Consider the following 21,382-nt stretch of genomic DNA (forward strand, 5'->3'; position numbering starts at 1 on the left):
ATGGGACCATCCAAGATCATGTGGGAGAGGATGAAGGTGCTGGTGTCTAAGGAGTGAAGCCTCCACTGATGTCCAGAGACATCTGGTTGAAGAAGAAGCAGATGAGCTTGGGAAGTAACACTGGAGGTTGGCTGTGAAGGAGAGATGTCCCTCAGGAAGAAGGCACAGGGTCCTCAAAACATTTCAAGGAGCACTCTTGGGGCCTAGCCCTAAGCCTTCCACAGAGGGAACTGAGGTTTTCCCTCGGGCACTCTTCTCTGGGCAAGCAAGCCTAGTCCAGGCTCTTCTGCAGGTCCAGACTGCTGGTAACAAGCGTAAGTCCCAGGAGGACCACTGCATTGAATCACAAAGACAAGCAGGGCCTTGCTTTAGCTCCATCGAATGGAATCTGGCATATCTGACTTTTAAATCTGAGGTGTTTCCCACTCCCTGGAGACTCCATTGCATTGACCATGTCTCTAGTTCTATAAGCAAGGCACTTTAACATCTACCTTACACATGCTGGCGTGTCTTGATCCAGAACAGTCCCCCACCAGTTCAGTTTCCTTGACTTGACCTTCTGTCTATACACTCACTGCTCTTTGCCTTTTCCTGAGCGTGTGCTTGTCTATACAGAAATAAATATAGAGTTTACATGCCCAACCACTGTCTTTATTGGATTCTAACATTCCAAGCCACCATGCCCCTGCCTTCATCACCACAGGGCCCTCATCCCATAGCTGTGTGGCCTGTTCATTCTGACTGGCTCATTTCTTCCTATAGTAACTGCAAATAAAGTCACCTGTCATCTACCCTTCCTATGCCTCAGGATAGCCTGTTGCTTCCCCAGGTGGCCTTCCATGCCTAATCTAGAATCTACAAGCAAGAAGGTATCTTTAAAAATTAATACAATAACAATCTTTGGGACAGGATTTCATTCTGTAGCCCCTGGCTGGCCCAGAACTCATGTCAACTAGCTGGTCTCAAACTCAAAGACACCTGCCTACCTCTGCTGAGGCAATGTTCCGCCACGCCCAGCTGAATCGTTGTATGTGTATGTAAGTGCACCATGCATATCTCGAAGGTATTCAGATGTTACAAAACTTCTTTGGTGGACCTGAATATCATCTGCTATGGTGTCTCATGTTCCCCAGAAAGTGATACTTACTTTGTTGTTGCTGGTGGAATAATCTACAGATTACAGCAGAGTCAGTGGATGTAGTCCAGGCCTTCTCTCTCCTTACCAGTCAGTGGTCTGCCTGTCTGCTTCCTCAGGTGAGAGACACGTTGAACTCTCCAGCTTTCCCTATCTCTAGGTGCAGAAAACATTTAAGGTTTTTACAGCCTCCTGATGTGAATCCCTAGCAGCGATATCCTTTTCTTAGACATCCCCTTTGTCACATGTTAGCACAGTCACCCTGCTTTTGTAGTGTTCCCTGGTACAGCAGTAGCCTTGGATATCGGCTTGACCTGGTGTGGAAGCCATTAAGAAGCAAGCTCCCAAGCACCTGCGAGGGAGGAGTCTGCTCGGTTAATTTCTGTGTCTGTCTATCGCTCTGCTTGCATGATCTGGTCCTTTCTGAAGTACACCGATAGAGCCACTCTGCTTTTGTATATCTGGGAAAGTCGTTTTATCAAATATATTTTTCCTGATATGAATTTGTTCTGTCAGTATCTTGGAGGTGGTTTTCATGGTCTTTCCCTCTCTGACATGCGCAGTTTGCAGGGGAGATCTGGCGTCATCCTCTGCTCCTCTAAATGCAACAATGCATCGTTTTCTCCCCCATCTGTCGCTTTTATAATTTTCTCAATCAAGTAATTTGATCATTCTGCGTAAAACTGTGCTGCTACCAGATAATATATTATTTAAAATAGGGCTGTTGCAGAATATGCATTTGGAGTTTCTCTGTGTTGGTTAGGGGTTTTTTGTTTGTTTGTTTGGTTGGTTGGTTGGTTTTTGTTGTTGTTGCTAGGAAGAAAGAACCTCAATTGAGAAAATGTCTCCATCAAATTGGCCTGTAAGCAAGTTCGTAGGACATTTTAAAAAATTATTGATGTGGGAGGGCACAGCCCATTGTGGGCGTGGCCATCCCTGGGCAAGTTGGTCTTGGGCTATGTAAGAAAGCAGACTGAGCGATCCTTTAGGAGCATAAGCAATGTTTCTCCATAAGCTGCCTGCCTACACGTTTTTGCCCTGACTTCTCCTCATGAAAGAGTGTAAACTATAGGCTGAAATGAACCCTTTACCTACCAGTTGCTTCTGCTCACGTGTTTATCATAACAATAGAAAACAAACCAGGACACGCAAGTCCTCAAAATCTTCTAGTTGGTTAAACAGTTTCCACAAGTCAATCCCACTCCCCCATCTCAGCTCTTTCCTTGGTAGATAACTAGTTAATCTGGTCTGACCTGTCTGGGCCTTAATTAGGGCCACTTCTACACTTGCCTATGGTATTAGGTATTAGGGCTTCAGTCTCCTTTTGTCCCAAGTCAGAGAATGGATAGAGATTCACATTTCCCCAGGAATGCCTAGAGCGTGTGTTTTGAGAACAGGCTGGTGTGGAAAGGAGCTGTAAATTTCTCAGAAGGCTACAATTCTCTGCTCTGTTTAAACAGTCAGTACGTGTGCCGGCATTCCTGTTTGAAGGCACACACCCAGGACCTGCCCTTAGCCCTTTGTCCCAGATGAAATTAATGACATTGGAATTGAGTCTCTGTCATCTTGTGCTCAAAAACCCTAGCAGACTTGTAACAGGAAAGAATTAGGGCACGGCTCAAACGCAGAAGTGGAAAAAGAAATGGGCCGAAATCCACAGGGAGAGCTCCTACTCCTTCATCTGTCTCATGGCCCAAATAGCTCAGCCTCCTCCCCACCCCACCCCACCCCGGCTTGTGTTTATGTGCTACCTTCCTTTCTCCTGTGGCAGATGTCAACAGACCTGTGGTCCTAAACTAGGTCAGAGAGAATGGCGATGGGTTAATACAGCCCTCTGGCTCTGTCACTCTGTGTCTTCATGCCCACCTCCAGTACTCCAGCAGGCTTTCTGTGGCATATCGGGGGATCCATGGTCCCCAGAACCAATGGGCTTCTGAGTTCCTCTCTCAGGTCCCTCGCTGAAGGAGACTGGGAGCCCTTACTGTCCCCAGCCCTTTGGCTGGCACATTGTCAGGTCCTTCTCAGTCCACCACAGTGTGGACAAAGCAACACCAGAGACTTTACACTCATGTCACAGCAGCCAGAAAGACACACTGGTCTTCCAGAATGCCTGTTACATGAGGAACAGTTTTCAAACCTATGAGCTCAGGCTTCTGGGTCAGAAGATCAGCAGCAGAAGGTTTGTCTACCACACATGAAGTCAGAGTTGATCCTTGGTACCAAATACAGGTCTGAAATGGTGGTCCACGTCTGTAATCCCAGCACCCCAGAGGCTGAGGCAGGAGAATTATCACAAGTTTGAGGCTAGTCTGGGCTATGTGTGAGTTCCAGGCAACCTGCACCACAGCATGAAGCCACCTTTTAGAAAATAAAAAAGCTAAAAGAACAGATTGAAACCAGACAAGATCCAGGTCAGGGCTCCTAGGGCAATTAAGATGGCAGACATATACTATATAGAGGACAGGTTTTCAGGCCAAAGAAACCTTATTCCAAGGAACAGACATGGCAGGACGTCAGTTGATGTCCCAGTGTGGAACAGAGGAGGGAGGAGGCCAGGCCCAGACCATTTTGTTCCTCTCCAGAGCTTGGCGTTGCCTTTTCCGTCCCAGGTAAAGGTTGCAATCCCCACAATCCCTGTCTTCCTTCAATACTGTTAACTCAGGTTTTCCATTTCCTCAAGCTGCTCGAGAGAACAGACGAGGCAGACCATGTCTAGTGTTTGAGAGGGAATGTGTCTATATAAGACTCCCTCGGGAGCACTGAAGCCAAAATCCTGGTAAGCACAAAGGGCTTGAGAGCAGAGCATCTGCCTTTCCCACTGGAGGTTTAAAAACAGCCTGAGGAATGGAGAGGCAGCTCAGTGGTCCCACCTAGAACCCGTGGTTCTCAACCTGTGGGTTGTGACCCTTTGGGGGTTGCACATCAGTTATTTATGTTATGATTCATAACAGCAGCAACATTACAGTTTTGAAGTAGTAATAAGATAACTTTATGGGGGCAGTTCCACAATACAAGGAACTGTATTAAAGGGTTGCAAGCATTATGAAGGTTGAGAGAACCTGGGTTTGATTCCTAGCACTCACATGAGCTCACAGCCATGTGTTACTCCAGTTCCAGGGCATTCAACATCCTCTTCTGGTCTCTAAAGGCACAGACATGCTTCTGGTGTACAGACATGCATGCAGGCAAAATACACATGCACCCATACACATTTAAAAAAAATTCTAGGCATGCTGATACACACCTATAGAACCAGGAGTGAGATATATATATATATATATATATATATATATATATATATATATATATATATAACACATCTATAATCTGGCCTCAGTGATTTGTCAGTCCTGAATCTCAGCATGCTAATTATGATCTCCGAAAGCCAATGCAGCCCTTTTTTTGGACTCAGGACCAAATGGCAGCTACAGAAACAAAGGTGGGTTAATAATCAGCATTCTCTAGAGGAACAGAACTGTTAGAATGAGTGTGTGTGTGTGTGTGTGTGTGTGTGTGTGTGTGTGTGTCTTCTGGCACTCGTGGACACCAAGTACCATACAGTAAACATGCAGTCAAAGCACCCATACACATTAAATACACATTCAGGCTGTGGTCTGACTATTCCAACAATAACTGTCTCCAATGGAAAGGCCAAGAATCTACATAGTTGTTTGGTCCGTGAGGTTGGATGTCTCAGCTGGTCTTCGGTATACATTAGAATCCCAAAGAAGTAGGCACTAATACCAGTGAAGGAATGAACTTGCCATCCTGAGGGAGGGCAAGGGAGCAGAGAGCAAAAGCTTCCTTCTCCCATGTCCTTTATATAGGCTGCCTCTGTGTGGCCCAGATGGATCTTCCTACCTCAAATGATTCAATCGAGAAAAATCTCTCACAGATGTGCCCAGGAACTTGGGTTTTAGTTAATACCAGATGTAGGTGAGTTGACAACCAAGAATAACCATCACAGATGGGGAAAGAAATTCTAGGGAACTTTCTAGAAACAGTATTGGCTGAAGCTATAAAAAGGGATATGGGAATTGAAATTGTTTATTTCGTGAGTTATCTGCTCTGTGACTTTTCCCAGAGAGGTGTAAAATCATTATCTGCCTCTAACTCGAAATAGACAGACATCCAAGGACTGACACACCCAAGCTCCTTTTGATAGATGAGATGAACTTATTAGAGGTGGCTTATGAAACAGAGGATGACCATGAACAGCTAAGATACAAATCATCCCCCCTAACACACACACACACACACACACACACACACACACACACACACACACACACACACACACACCAAGCTCCTGTCTTTATGGCTTAAGTTTACAGCATTTCTGTTACTCTTGGTTCAGAATGCTCCCTGGTGTGTTAAAGGGTCAGGAGGTAGAGGTTTGGAAAACATGAGGCACAGACTCACCAGACGTTGGGAAAAATTCTGTTTGTGTGTACTCCATCCATGTTCTCTTTAGGGATTCTGCTGGTTTTCACAAACAGTGTCACACTGTGGAGAAAACTTTGTTTCTTCTGAAGTCTGGCTCAAAGGACAGCTAGATAGGAGCTTGCTGCAAGATGGAGGATTGGTCTCACTCTCTGACTTCTACGGATAAAGGCAGCAGGATGCATGCTCATGAGAGGAGTAATGGGCTCCCCCCTCAGGGGTCTCTGGACCTCCCCCTTCTTTCTACTGGATTGAAAGTGAATCTCAGGGATTCTTGAGCTTGTCAGAGAAAGAATTTGAAGATGGACATGAAGTGCTTAAGAAGGGGCAGCTCCCCAAGAGTCAGCTTCTATGAGGGTTCCACCTTTGTGTTTGCAGCAGGGTTTTACGGGTTTTTTTTTCTATAATTATGTGGAATTCTCCCAGAGTCCAGTTAATGTATCATAGATTCTCCCCATGTGGTAAGTCAGGAGCTTTTGACCTTGTGTGGTCCAACAGGACTGTCACAGTACATGGGGTAAGAGGTACTGGCTTTTCCCAGGGTGGGTAGGTTGGTTGTTGGGTGTGCTGTTTGGTGGGTGGGTTGGTTGGTGGGTGGGCAGGTTGGTGGGTGGTTGGGTTGGTGGGTGGGTGAGTTAGTAGATGAGCGAGTTGGTGAGTGGGTTGGTGGGCAGGTGGGTGAGTTGGTGGTTTGGTTGGTTGGTGGTTTGGTTGGTTGGTGGGTTGGTTGGTTGGTGGGTTGGTTGGTGGGTTGGTTGGTGGGTTGGTTGGTTGGTTGGTTGGTTGGTTGGTGGGTTGGTTGGTGGGTTGGTTGGTTGGTTGGTGGGTTGGTTGGTTGGTGGGTTGGTGGGTTGGTTGGTGGGGTTGGTGGGTTGGTGGGTTGGTTGGTGGGTTGGTTGGTTGGTTGGTGGGTTGGTTGGTGGGTTGGTTGGTGGGTTGGTTGGTGGGTTGGTTGATTGGTGGGTAGGTTGGTGAGTGGGTTAGCAGGTAGGTGGGTTAGTGGGTGGGTTGGTTGGTTTAATTAATTTCCAAGCTACATTTCTTGGCCAATTATTTACTCACTGCCTGACTGACTCTACTATTACCCCCTTTACAAAGAGTCTCTGAACTCTTGGAGAAGACACACCCTGCTTTCCAGTCCCATTTGAGACTCTGCAGTGATCCTCAGTCTTGTCTGGCACCCTCCTATAGCTGCATAGTGAGCACAGGGGAAATAAATTACCCAAGAATCATTGCTCAAAACTTGAGCTCACCCACCTCCTTATTTCATGCACTGAGAAGGACACTTGACAGAACCATGTTTAATCACCAGGTTAGAAGAAACATTACAAAATATAGGAACAAGATAGCCCAGTAAGAGAGCACCAAAGGGCACGCAGAGTCCTGATCATACACATAAGGCTTCCCCGCCTTTGCAGTCTGCTTTCTAATCCACTTCAGGTATCGTGACACCTTGGTGTACACTCCTGGCAAATTCTTCTTGCCACAGCCCACACCCCAGCTGACAATGCCCACCTGGTACCAAGTGTTTATGTTTCTCTTTTTGTTGCAAACTAGAGCTCCTCCACTGTCACCCTAGGAAAGAAAAGTTGGGAAGTTGAAGGGCAGTAATAAGAAAGCTACTCCCAGAACCCGCTGAAGTGTGGGCGTCTTGACAAAGAGCACTGAAGGGGTCCCATGATGGCAGTCTCTGGCTCTCGTTCAGTTTTCCAGCCACAGGGGCGTGGCTGTAGCAAACAATTTAGGTAAAAGCAATTGGGTGATATCATTATTGGTTAATGTCTCATTCATTTTGATATATCTGTATCAAAAGCTTGTGCCTTTCTCACGAATTCATTTTCTATCAGCCAAGCTCTTTCTATTTTGCTTACAAATGCAAAAAGTGAACAGAATAAGCAAAGATCCATTGTGCCTCAGAGAAAGTCATTGTTGAATCTACCAGGTACGCATATGGATACACAGCAAATGCAAAAAGAGCAGTGTCGTGTTAAAAACGCAAAATGTAATACTTAAACTGCCACATTTTAAATGATGTAGGGAAATAAATAAATAAACCAGAAGCCACACTCATAAGAGAGAAGGTTCTCCACAGACTGAGGCAGAGGTTAGGGCAAGACCACATCAGGAGCTAGAGAGGTGTCCATGGCTCCCCTCTTAGGTTTGGGAAGGAACAGGCCTTGTCCACATCTTGATTTAGGATTCATGTGACCCCGAGTCATGGGAGGATCATGTATGTTGATTAAATCGACCCATCCTGTGGTAATTTGTTACAGTGGCCCTAAGAAAATGCTGTGGTATCTCATCCGCTGGACCAAAAAGTCAACCACCCTTCCCAGGCAGCGTCCAACCCATTACCTGGCAGGCATCCATCCCACCGTCCGGAGTTCCAGCACACAGCATATTCTTGGTTAATAGAGGCAAAACATAGCCACACCAGTCCCATCTGAACAGATCCACTTGGACTTTCTGTAGCTTTGTAGATTGGACTTTTACTCCACCTGACCCAGAGGAGAAGCAAAGGGAGAGAGTCTCTCAGGTAAAATGGTCCCTTAAAGTTGAATGTCAGTACTCATCCATATCACTCCAATGACAAAAAAACTTCTGCTCACCCAGAGACCAATCAGATGTGGGAGAGGAATAGCTATCTAGAAGACTGTCAAGATCCCTCAGGCATCCGCAGTACCCTGGAACTAGGTCCCTGCTTAATCTCAGCCTGAGTTCAGCGTCTTCCAACCCTATAGTAGGCACGAGCCCCATCTGGAGTCCTGAAAGTGTGTCTCGTCTGAATGCTTGACGGTCAAGAGAGCTCAGGCCATAGAGAGGCTTGTACCACTCTAGGCCCCCTGACTGAGGAGGAGCTCACCACCCAGGAGGAGGAGCTTTCTTTCTCTTTAGGGACTGTCAAATCTTGTGTCTAGAATGCTTCCAGGACAGAGAAAGGGTCAAAGCATATGTGTTGAATATATGATACCTGAAGACTTTGGGGTTAAGAATTTTGTTTTGTTTTGTTTTTTCTTTTTTTCTTTTAAGCTCATAAAAATCATCAGTGACTGGCTCCCACCCAGATTGGGACTTTGGAACAACATTGGAACACAGTCACAGCCACATAAGGACCTGGCATGGAGGAACAGCATGACCTGCAAAGAATTCCCTGCTGACTGATTATGGGATAAGACATACTGTGGCGGTTGAATATGCTTAGTCCATGAGAAGTGGGACTATTAGGAGACGTGACCTTGTTGGAGTAGGTGTGGTCTTCTGAAGGAAGTGTGTCACTGTGTAGGCAGGCTCTGAGGGCTCCTAGTGTGGAAGAGACCCTCCTCCCTGCTGCCTGCTAAGGAGTCTCCTTCTGTCTGCCCTTGGATTAAGATGTGGAACTCTCGGCCTCTTCTTCAGCACTGCGACTGCCTCCACACTGCTGTGTTTCCACTGTGATGACGATGGACTGAACCTCTGAAACCATAAGCCAACCCCAGTTGAATATTTGCCTTTTGTAAGAGTTGCCATCATCATGGTGTCTCTTCACAGCAATGAAACCCTAACTAAGACAACAGGCAGGTTGTTTGCAGGTGTGGCTGAGAAGGAATCTAGAAGTGGACTGTTGCTTGCTTCTATAAAGAAAGGACACTGCTGTCCTGTGTCCTTCCATAGTCCCTCAGAATGCTACTGAGTAACCCTTTGGCCTCAATGTTCTGTTCTGTCCAGAATTCATGTTCTATAGCATAAGCACACAATTTGCTCCAGGTCCAGGAAGCCTCATGAAGGCTGACTGCTTGGAGGACTGAGGACATGCTATGCCATGGGCCTTCAGTGAAAACAGAAGTCACCAGATACACTACACAGAATTTCAAGGCCAGCGGAGCTTATAGAATTTTCTAACCCTTCTGAACACCAGTCACATGTCACCCTGTACATACAATCTGGAGTCACTTACTAACATTAGTAATTCCCCATCCTGTCACCCAGCAGTTCTTCCATATCCGTAAGTCGGAGAGTTCTGAAGTGCAGATAGGTATCCCGTTGATACTCAGGTTTAATGGGGATTTGAGCAAGAGCAAAGCTATGTCATTGTCCAGGAGCCAGTCATCAAACTTTGGGTGCAAGATCAACTTGTCCACTTTCTCATGCTTCACGTTCTTTGTGCTGAGGTCATCTCTGCCATGACGGATCTCCAAGTTAGAGCTCATTTAAAATAAAGAGAGAGAGAAAGTGTAAACAATAGACATGAAGATGGGAGATCCCTAAGAACTCTGCCCCCAGTGGCTCTGAGTCTAAGTAATGAGGGGCTAAAAGGACTTGTGCAGCGGAAGGCAGATCTGAGTCCCAGCACATGGCCTGATCATCTTACTTGGGTACACCAAGGCAGCGGGAAAAGAGCAAGGTACTGCCCTTGATTCTCAAGAAGGGCTTGACTGATTGTAGAGCAGAAGTCCAGGAAGACTCATGAGACTCAAGGACTTGTACACCAGCCCAGAGCTGGTGACGTGTGCTCAGGGACTAGAGCCCCCCCCTCACATAGCAGTGTCTCCAGTGTCTCTCTGATTTTGAACCCATGCGCCACCCTCTGTATCTCCAACAAGAACAAACAGTTAGTGATAGACTTCCTTTTGGTCCATTTAGAGGTTTTTTTGTTTGTTTTTTTCCTTTGTCTTTAAGACAAGTTTTCGATATGTAGCCTAAGCTTGCCCTTGACAAATCATCCTCCAGGTTCATCCTCCAGGGTGCTAGGTGACAGGCATGTACGACCCTAGCCAACTTAGGAAAGTTGGATCATGTCCACAGGTACTTAGCAAGATGCATAGCCTGAAACTCACAAGATATATCAAATCCTGGGAAGAGATCTGCTTACTGCCCAGAGGTCAGAAAGAATACTCAGCCACGCAGGCTGTTTCACCACCTGATGGCATTCCATGGCTGGTTGAATGAAGCCTCCAGGACAAGCATTCTGTTACACTGGTTAAGAAGAAAATTCTAACTTTAGCTTGTTGGCCCAGGCCTACAGGGTCAGCTACTTGGGAAACTAAGGCAGGAGAATTACAAACTCAAGGCATCTTTGAGCTACAGAATAAGTTAAAGGCATCCTAGAAATTTAGTAAGATGCCTTAAAATAAAGTGCAACAGATCTCTGAGTTCAAGGCCAGCCTGGTCTGCAGAGCCACAACAACCAGGGCTACACAGAGAAACCCTGCCTCAACCTAACACAGTTCCCTAGGCGTAATCTTTGGTGCTACCACCCATATTGATCCCCATTTCCTCCAGGAATACTCACTTGTTTATTTGGTCGAAGCAATGGGATGCAGATAGAACCCACCACTCATTGAGAATAGATCCTCCACAGAGATGAGTACCGTGATTCATAATCCCCACGTGCCATGGGACCTCTGAGATGTTTGCAGGTTTCCCTCCCATGATAGCAGAAACATTTTCCTGTAGTAGAGGTCTGGTACTTAGTCCCTGGCCACACTTCCCTAAAAGAAATGGGGAAGAGAAAGTAAGTTTTAGGGTCTAGAAGTCGAGTCTGAAGGGCCTGGAAACAGCTTCCTTACAAGCCTGTTCTTCTCACACCCAGAGGCAGAAGGGCTTAGCAAAGGGACATTGGTAGAAAACCCACAGACTAATGCAAGCCCCGCCCCCCATATGTCTCTCGAGAGCTCAGCTACACACATGTGGAGAACACTGGGATACCCTTTCACTGCCATCTGCTTCTTGGAATGATTCCGTGAGGTCTGCAAGAAGGAAGACTCAAATTGGCATGGCTGTCAGCTACATTGTGTTATTCCCTGTTATCGGCCTGTATAGCAATGTCCCTTTCTTTACATCATTCCTCGCTGTCCCCTGAAATACGTTCTAGGTCTGGTGTCCGACGGTGCATCAGAAAACCAATCGTGGGAAGAAGATGGCTTTGTTCCACCCACTCTCTGATTCCTGCTATGCTTTTCCTATTGTGATTAGGGAACAAGCTTCAATGCAACTTTAGTCCCAAGAATCATTCCAATTCTCCCGAAGCAAGTTCGATGTTTCCTATGGGACAGGGTTGTTTTGACATCTCTTGATGTCTTCTCAGTATTATTGCATTTCCCCTCCTCTTCCAGTTTCCTGCCTTTATTTCTTCTTCCTCATTTCCCCTTCCTTTTCTGCTTCCTCTTCCCCCTTCCCTGTACTGTGGCTCAACCCCTGGGCCTGGTGCATGCTAAGCAGACATGCTACCACTAAGGCTGCCCTTTCCGGTATTATTCCAATTAAGAGAGAAGTAAATGCAATACGATCTACAGTAGTGGGTGCTCACTGTTTGCAAAGCACTGTCCCGTTTGGCCTGGCATTACCACTGCCCTGTTCTAAAGAGTGAAGCCTAAGGCCTAAGATCAGCTGAAAGCCCTATAGCAGAAATGGGTCGGGAACATGGGTGAAGATCTAATGACAATGGCACTCATAAGTCTTACAGGAAAATATAGCAATATTTCTAGTCCAGCTCTCTCTAGTCCCAATCCCATGTCCATGTGTCATAGTCCCCACCCTACCTAATGCTCTCTCACATACTTCCATCCCAGAACTCTATCACATATACCCCTGCTGACATATCCCCGAGACCACATGTGCTACCTCTGTACAACACTACCACATACTTTATACCATATACCCTATCCACACAATCTCACTCACACCCTATCCCCATCCAGGCCATCACCTGTCACCAAAGAGCTACAGCACCCCAGGATTCTACCACATAGCCCACTACCACATATATCACCATCATAGAATTCTACATCAGAGAACCTTGTCACACAACCCCATCACCACCAACTCACACCCCAACACCACCAACCATGACCACACGATCACACCACACACCCGCCATTCACAAACACTGTGTCACCACCTCACATCACCACCCCCACAACAAGCCATTGCTTCTCTGTCTTCCCACTTTGTTCCCAACACCATGGACTTCTTTCAATTCCCACAAAGCGACCTGCAGCTTCCTGCCTCAAGGCCCTTCCTCTTTCTCCTCCCTGACCTATGCCCTGTGTATCCTTGGCATCTTAGCTCAATCATAAAGTGAGTTTTGATAATCTAGACAAAATTGAGGCAGGAGAGGCTGGAGTTTGAGGCTAGCGTGGGTTATAGGAGTATTGTGGGGGGGGTGTAATTTCAAATTGCTTTTATTACAGTATCATTTTTGTATTAGACATTCTCCTCAGAATACCAGAAATAGTTATCAAATGTTTGTAAACTCTTGACATTGGCCCCTCTCATTAGACTAATCTCCCTGGGGGCAGGAGCTGTATGTGACTAATTCTTATGGCCACATCACCTAGGCAAAGACTGGTACTTTGCAGGAGCCCAGTACATAGTGCTGGAATAAGTGGATGTAGTGGGGGAGGGTATAAACTGATGTCTGGATAGATGTGTGGATGGGTAGATGGAGCAGAGAGTGTATAGATGGCTGGATAATTAGGAATGGTCTTAGTATCCATGGCAAAATTCCTTGAACCACCAGTGCCATGAAGAGGTAGGTGGTCAGAGACTGAGGACCCTTTGTTCAAAGGCACTGACCCCTTGAGTTCCCAAGTCAGGAAGTCAGAGAAGAGGTAGAGCGGGTGATCAGTGGAAGTGCCATTGCGTTTGAGGGAGAGTGGGTAGTCTGCAGAAGAGTCATTGCAGGAATCCCTGCCTCACGTCCCCTGCTCATGTCAAGGAGGCATATTTGCCCCTTCCTGGGGGAACCCAGCCTTCTACAAGGCACCTGCAGTCTAATCTTAGAGACACCTGGTATTCCAGCAAGAGAACCTTCGACTGACTTACTATAGAGTAAAACAGGCATGTTGGTCTGGGGTAGGGGAAACTAAATGTTTATTTGAGATGACTATTTTGAACATGTATGCAAAATGATGTAATTCGAAATCAGGTTGGGTTCACAAAATGACTGGTTTTAGTCTTTGCCTCTTTTTGAAACACAGTGCCATCTGTCACCTATTGAGGAGCCTCCCTGCGCCAGCTACTGTGCTGCCTGCGTGAGCAGAGACTCTTAATAATCCCCAAAAACCCTCCCCGGTGTGTCTGCAGTCCAGCTTTACAGGTGAAGAAAGAAACCGGTCGCTCAAGCTCTCATGAAAGCGGGACAGAGAGGGACTTGCAGATAACCCAGCTGTTTCTAGACCCAGCTACCCCTTCCTGCTCAGAGCTTCTGAAATAGCACGTACCTCCCAACCGCCCAACCCGCCCAACCTTTGAAAGCCTTAATTAGACCGATAGCAAGTGGTTTGGATAATTGCTTACTGGGGTGAACCTGAGCTGTTCTAGTCAACACTGATTGTTGGGACCCTGTCCATCCTGAAGGCAGGCTTTTGAGGACTGACGTCAAGGCTTCCCTGGGGAACTGGGCTGATGAACACATAAGTGACTATTGCTGTCCTCTGGGAAATGCATCTAAGCTTAGCAGAACTGCCAGCAGTCTTGATGCTGGTGAGAGTCTGAGTGTCACAGCCCTGAGAAATGCTTCTCAGAAGCAAATGGAAAGAATCATCTGAAGTCTCGAGACGGACGGTGGTGCATAGCCAGGCAGGCTTCAGAACCGTGTGACTGCTGACAGTGGTCCACACCGCCCTGTGGATGGACACAGTCTTGCCAGATTTAAACCCCGCCATCAGCCCATCAGTATCACTGTCAAGAACAGACAGAGTCAAGGAGATGGCTCAGTAAAGACCTGATTTTGATCCTCCAGAACCCACGTAAAAGGCTGAGCACAGCAGTGGGTGCCCTCACTGGTGATGTGGAGGCAAGCACATCCCTGGGACTTGCTAGCTAGTCAGTCTAGAGGAACCAAGGACAAAGACTGGCGTATCTGGGTCCTGCAGGTTTCTTAACTCTGCACTGAACCCTTTTCTGCTCACTGGCCTGCCTGCCTCCTCAATGCAGTAAGCGCTTTCCATGTGCCGAATCTTTGTACTATGCTTGCAACTGTGCCTCTCCGTCAGGGAAAGCAAGTGTGAGGAGTGCAGAAAGGCCCTACCTGACTAGCCAATTCCATCGGCCCCGCCCACAACACCAGTCTGTTTTGTCTGTCTCCTGCGTTGTATAAGAAAGGAGACAGCCAGCAAGGTTTACTCAGGGATTTTGTTGCCATGCTGGAGATCAAATTTAGGGTTCCATGCATGGCAGAAAAGCACCCTACTTGTGAGTGGCTATCCCCAACCCTCTTCACTTTTTATATTGGGAACAGAATCTCATTAAGTTGTCCAGGCTAGCCTTCAACTCACTCTGTAGCCTAGGCTAGTCTTGAACCTGAGATCGTCCTCAGTAGCTGGATTAGCGGCCTGAACCAACAGCCTAGCTTTTCTGTTTAAGGCTCATCTCTACCACCACACTGAGGAAATGTCTATGTCTTCCTCTACTGTAAACACGGTTTCTAAAACAGCACACCCTGTGGCAGGGGTTTGTAATTTGTTAACCAACCCATTGACCCCAACTGTATATATTCTCTGCCCTCAAACAGGGGCCTTTCACTGGGGACACTGATGCCTTGCTTGAGAGCTGTAATATGGTGACCTTTGCATGAGACCATTCAGAAGGATTTCAGCATGGCGGAAGAAGGAAGAGAGTCTCTGCAGATGCTGCTGGACTTAAGCCTTCCTGACGTGACCACATGTATCACTGACCCAACTGGCTGCCGTCTCTGAAATATGCACTGGTATGACCATTCACCCTGGGAAACTCTAGTATCTACACAGACAGCAAATCACACACACACACACACACACACACACACACACACACACACACACACACACACACACACAAACCAGGCTCCCCAAACCCCAACAACTTTAAAGGACAGGGTGTATAAGAATCTCAGTGGTCATCTGGTCAGGGGCCAGCTACCTCAGACCCCTAAATCCTGCACTCCCCAAACTATTAAATCACCACCCCTGGGAAGTTATCTTTGGGAGTAGCTTCCAGATGATTCTACCACCCCATGGGAATGAGCCACAGGGTCCCCAGAAACCTACATGCCTGTGAGCTATGTGCCCAGGACAGCAGGAAGGCCAATGGCAGCAGCAGCCCCGTTCCGCCCTTCCATCGTTTCATTGGCTTGCCTGCACATCAGCAATGGGGCGCTTCAACTGAGGCAAGTGATGGAGGGCTGGGACTAGATGAGCACTGAGATCACAATGGGCCTGGGTGGGCCACCCTAAGCAGCAGGTGGCTTCCTGAGCCCTCCAGGAAATGGAGGCTAGGAAGGGTGTAATGATCAGGGTGACAGGAGGTGATGTCAGGAGCTCCAAATACAGTGGAGTTCCAACAGACTGATTTGCAGATGCCCCAGGACACAATGGCCAAAGACACAGCCTTGGTTAATAAGAAGGAAGCTGAGGTATGTGGCTCAACTAAATCAGAAACACAGCAGAGATACCAATGCACACTCTATGCACACAGAGCTTATGTCAACAGAGATATGACCAGTAGGATGTTGGGGGAGGCACTTGACTTAGATTCTCATACTTATCTGAAAATAGGCGAGGACACATCTCTGTGGCACTGAAAGGGTTAACGCACAAAGCCAGGCGTTCTCAACCTTCCTGATGTCGTGACTCTTAAAGTTCCTTGTGTTATGGTGACCCCCAACCATAAATTATTTTCATTGCTACTTCATAACTGTATTTTGCTACTGTTATGAATCTTAATGTAAATATGTGTTTTCCCATGGCCTCAGATAACCCCTGTGAAAGGGGGTTGTGACCTACAGGTTGAGAACCAGCACACTAAGGCAGGTATCTCAGCACAGGACCGGCCATATTGTGAGCCTCTGATATAACCCCCAGGTTTGCTGCTACTGTCTCCCTGAAGAGGCAGTACCTTGGCCATCAGCTCCTCTCAACAGGAAGCTCTCATCCTAGGGTAGTGGCGGCACTCCCTCTGTGGGGTGCTAGGGTCGAACCTCATTCCTCATTTGTGTTTGCTCCGAGCCCTATTGAGCCCGCCTTGGAGGATGCGACCAGAGGAACAGCAGATATTCTCTGAGTTCTGGGAATTCTCGTGCCATCTGGGTGAAGACAGAGCAAAGAGAGTGCCTTAATTCCATGGAGTAAGGGTGTCACTGGGGGTCAGGGCAGGGTCATGGTGCTGGCTGTGGAAGAGGCCATGGGGCAGAGTTTTCCAGAAGAATAAGCTGAGCCTAGAAGCAGTCTGGAGAAAGAGCAGGGGGGAATCTGCTGTAGATTAAATTGTGACCCTCAAAATCCCCACAATCATTCAGGAGTTGGCTCAGTCCATCAAGGGCTTATAAGCACAAGGTTGCATTTGATCCCCAGAACCCACACAAAGATAAAGGCCAGGTTGTAATCTCAGTGTTGGAGAGGCAGAGACAGGCAGATCCCTGGGGGGCTTTCTAGCCAGGAAGCCTAGTCTACTTGATGAGTTCCAGACCAGGGAGAAAACTCCATCTCAGAGCAAATGGATGGTCTCCATCTCAGTACCAACACCAGGTTATCCTCTGGACTCTGTATGTACACCTTCACACACAGACAGACACAGAGACAGACACACATGCACACATGCACACATGTGCACGCACACACACACACACACACGGACACCCTAAATATATTGATGTAATTTTTTTTTTTAATTCTTGGAAACGTCCATCAGAATGACTGCCTCATGAAAGGTTGAACAGTTCATTATCGAATGTGAGATTTCTCATAAGGAGAATTCGTAACACTGCCACCCGCCAGAAGCTGAGTTTTGGGATTCATCAAATAAGCTCCTCCCACCTTTTCTGGGCCAGGTCGGGGCAGAAATAATGGGAAAGCTCCTCCCTTTGTTTCTCAGAACAGAACCTGTGGTTCTCACTCTTTATGAACTCTTGGGCCCTGGAGTTGGGGGCGGGGCTTGATCACGTTTGTGTGAGTGGAGTAGGCCAATCAGAGAGACTTCCCAGAACTTCCTTTATATGTCACCCATCTTTTCTGCTTAGCATTCCAGGAGAACATATCTGTGTTGTCCCCATTCGTGCCCCAAACCATCAACAAGCATCCACATTTTAAGCAAAACAGCATGGGATCAGACCTGGTGGCACGGGCCTGTAATCCCAGGCCTGAGGAAGGAGGCGGAGGCAAGATCATAGGTTCAAGGCCAGCCTGAACTACAGAATGAGTTCAAGACCAGACTGAGTAACTTAGATTTTTATTTCAAAATGGGGGGGAAGGGGCAGGGTTGCAGCTTAGTGTACAGCACTGGCCTAGCATATGCAAGGTCATAGGTTCTACAGAAACATAGGAAGGAGGGAAATGAAAGAAAATACAGGTCAAGCATCTGTAGTGGCTTTATTTATACTATTAAACCCTAGTAAACCTACACCCGCCCAGGCTTGGGGGAGTGGTTACACAGGTGGCATACCTACAAAGCAGTAAGACCGCTCAGCAGTGAAAGGGCTCATTTCTGAACCAGCCGGCACCCCAAACACAAGTGTGTTAGGCCAATGACGAAATCAGTCATAAATGGCTCCTTGCCATATGTTCCCAATAGTATGACATTCTGGAAAGACAAAACCATGGCGGAGAGAAAGCACCTGCCATCAACAGGGGCTGGAGCTCAGGAAGAGGTGGACCGGGAGAGGAAAAAGTTCTACGTCTACCATACGGGCATGTGCGTGCCTTTCCACTCACAGATCCTCAAAATGGCACACCTGCTCCATAGAAGTGACAACTCAAAAGCCAGGCTGTACTTTGTATAGGAACAAATCCCCCAATATAAATGACAGGAGTGGTGGTCCCGCTGTGGTTTGAACTCTAGGCTCCTGTGTGTGAACACTCCAGCTGCTGGACTATAAGGTGGGATAAAGTGGAATCTTTTGAACTCAGGGCCTGTGCCTGTGTGGTAACCCACTGGGGGCAAGGGAAGGGGGATTCTGAAGGTTATCGTCGGAGCCCACTTCTCCGTGGACGTGTGTGTGCTGTCTGTGTATTGAGTTGGAGCTCCCTCTGTTGCCATCTGTCCTATTCTCCTGATACAGCCTCTTACTGAGCCCGAATCTTACTGTTTGGGCGAGGCTGACCACCGAGTTATCAGGCTTTTCCTGTTCTGCCTCCCAATTACTGACAGAATTCACTGGAATTCTAAGGCCCACCCTGTGGGCAGAAATCAGTTTTTAATACTGTCTTCCTCTGCCAAGGTCGCGGCCACAAGATGCCATAGGCTGATTGGATAAAACACTCGGTGCTTATTTTTTGAGTTAAGGACAGAGTTGCTGGAAGTTCTTCAGTTATTACAAGTCCAAGCTCTAGGTTCCCAGTGAAGGCTCTCTTCCTAGTTCCAGCCAGGCTGCTTTCTGTGTCCTCGGATCCCCCTTCCTCACTCCTGTGTATAGGTGTGTGTGTATATATACACATGTGTGTGTATGCATGTGTATGTATGCATATGTGTGTGTGTGCGTGAGTATGTGTGTATGCTTGTGAGTTCATGTACGTGTGCGTGTGTGTATGTGTGTGTGTGTAATTGTCACTCTTACAAAAGTGTTCTTATAAGGACACTATCCTGTAGACCAGGGCTCCAACCTTTTGACTTCATTTAAATTTAAATGTCCCTTAGTGATTCATCCTCCCAAACCAGCAACCCAATGGGTTAGGAACACAAACCTTGTTCACAATACATACACAGCACTGCTCAGGCAGTGATGGTAGTAGGTCCAAAGAACAGAGGAAAGGGGTTTTCAGAGCATAGTGCTGGGGAGAGGACTTGGGAGAGAAGCAGCGGCTAATGCTCTTGGGGAAATGCTCTTGGGAGGCAGAGCAGGAAGAGCCTAATGACAAGGATATTATGTACATGCTGCAGGCATGCGTGTTCCCTGGGTGACATTCACCTTGCTTTGCCTCCGTGAGCCGGAATTTGAAGTCAGGTACAAGTCCAGATTGCAGTGTTGTAATTTACATTATAATCTCAGCTACTCTTCTGTTGAAGTTCTGTTGGAGCCCTAGAGTTTGGCTGGAAGACAGACCCTAAGCTCTCCCAGCAAGCAGATCCCTGGCTACCCACAAGAAAGGAGGGGGCTTTCATCTCACAAGGCCCTGCAATCTCTGGCTGCACAGGGGCCTTTTGCTCAGATGCCCTGGGAGCTGTGCCCTTGTGAGGTCTGTGCTCTGAACCCCAGGCCAAGAACCTGGGGAACCAGGTCAGAGGAGGACATGGCCTGTGGGCTTGTATCAGTCACTGCCACCTTCCGTGACCTAGTTTAAGTCTCAGTGGCATCTGCTGCCCAGGCAGGAAACACATCAACACAAGTGGGGGGAGGAGAGCGGAGCTATTTGGGGCAGGAGACAGATTAGGAAACAGACATTGTTCCCTGTGGATCGCAGCCTTGCCTTTCTCCCTTTTGGATTTCAGCTCTGCCCTGATTCTTTCTTGTGTGAGACCAGTTGGATCGCTGCGTGCAGTGCTACAGAAATTCAGTTCCCTGGAGACTTTGGGATTGGGGTACAAGGCGAGAGAGGGCTCTGGCTCTGTATTTTGATAAGAGCCTTCCTGATGATTGCGCATCGTCCCGGAGATGAAAGTGCTGGGACAGCTGAGAAAGGTGGTGCTAGTTCAAGGACTCAGTAACCCTTCTCTTGGGCCTCTCAGGACTCTCTGAATCCCTGAGGTGGAGTTAGGCAGGTTGATAGTTAGGAGGGTGGGGCTGAGCTCAGTTAGGGGAGGACTGGAATTTCAACCCTGAAAACTTGGACGGAGACATTTTGATGTTGGCATGTACATGGTGGACATTGTAGTGACTAAACAGATGAGCCACAGTAGTCAACCACGGGAGTGAGAGACTCTCTCCTTCCTAGACTAGAAAAGCCACCAGAGTGAAGAAGGGGCATGCTGGCCAATGGCAGCACTGTGACCTAAACAGGAAGGGGACAGGAAAGAAATCCCCCTGGGCCCTCTCACTTCCTGCTCTTGTGCTTTGGTCAGTGCTTTCTGAGAGGCATCTAACAGCATGTAGTGGCTCAGGCCTTAGGAGCAGCCTTCTCCCACCCAGGCAAGAACAGCAAACAGACCCGAAGAGGGAGAACTGGGACAAATGGAGAAGTAGAGGGCCAGCATCTTCTAGAACTTTCTTGTGGTGGGCAAGTTGACTGCTGTGAGTCATACTGATCTCAGGATTAAGAAGGACACCTGTGGTTAAGCTTCGTGGTACACACTGTGCTGTGCTTGGGACCTGGGAGTGTTAGCTCACCCCTCCTGGCAATGTTCTACCAATTGGTCGGTCAGCACATCAGAGACAGCATTCTAACTGAGTGTCTTCTCTGGCATGCCAGCTCAGGTAGGACATATTTCCTACTGTAAATTATAAGGTATCATATTGTACCTTATAATTCCTGCCATGGTCCTCATAATTCTTAGAAAATAGATGGAGGATATAAAATAGAATGAAAGTATATAAATTATAGACATAGTGGAAATATATGCATATATATGTTTGTATAATGAAAGCAATCACTAGGAGAGCCTGTGAAGCGATGTACAATATATAATTTTTGAAGTGACACACATTTGAAGACATGAGCCTTCCATATCTTGCATTTTCCCGTATTCTTACTATGTCTTGTTCCCCAAGTATCCAAATGAATAAGTGAGAAAATAAACTCCTGTGTCCATATAACTGGTTGTGTCCTTTATATCTGTGACTTGACCTAGAAAATATCTAGGTCAAAAATACCATTTGTCCATGAATGCATGGTACAGCACCGTTCTTCAGACATGGTCCTGTGGTTTTCTAAGCACAAATTCTTACCCTTTGTGTTGTGCCTGGCAACAAACTACCCT

The 21,382-nt window shown here is 47.3% G+C and overlaps 2 protein-coding genes across 2 annotated transcripts in view; one reads left to right on the forward strand and one right to left on the reverse strand.

Annotated features, from left to right (window-relative positions):
• Msra (methionine sulfoxide reductase A) overlaps nt 1–8,719 on the forward strand; it is a 322,939-nt gene extending 314,220 nt beyond the window's left edge. Inside the window, exon 8 of the transcript XR_004389611.1 lies at nt 8,609–8,719. The gene's annotated coding sequence lies outside the window, so the exon portion shown is untranslated. The remainder of the gene's footprint in view (nt 1–8,608) is intronic.
• On the reverse strand, nt 6,871–12,155 carry LOC116913183 (serine protease 52-like). Its single transcript, XM_032917380.1, has 5 exons — nt 12,116–12,155; nt 10,848–11,046; nt 9,513–9,760; nt 7,934–8,076; nt 6,871–7,153 (listed from the first exon to the last, which is right to left on the reverse strand). The coding sequence occupies exons 1-5, from the start codon at nt 12,153–12,155 to the stop codon at nt 6,884–6,886; spliced, it is 900 nt and encodes a 299-aa protein (XP_032773271.1). The 3' UTR covers nt 6,871–6,883.
• Between the last annotated feature and the right edge of the window lie 9,227 nt (nt 12,156–21,382).

Source organism: Rattus rattus, chromosome 12 (assembly GCF_011064425.1).
Source record: "Rattus rattus isolate New Zealand chromosome 12, Rrattus_CSIRO_v1, whole genome shotgun sequence".
Taxonomy (NCBI): Eukaryota; Metazoa; Chordata; class Mammalia; order Rodentia; family Muridae; genus Rattus; species Rattus rattus.

What these genes read in the sequence shown, in the direction of transcription:
- LOC116913183 (XM_032917380.1), bottom strand. Translation starts at nt 12,155, where the DNA reads ATGTCAGCAGGGGTATATGTGATAGAGTTCTGGGATGGAA. An exon ending in TGCTTCGACCAAATAAACAA is followed by an intron (nt 9,761 to 10,847) that starts GTGAGTATTCCT and finishes ATTTTAAATGAG; the next exon opens with CTCTAACTTGGAGATCCGTC. An exon ending in ATGGGGAATTACTAATGTTA is followed by an intron (nt 8,077 to 9,512) that starts GTAAGTGACTCC and finishes CCTCTGGGTCAG; the next exon opens with GTGGAGTAAAAGTCCAATCT.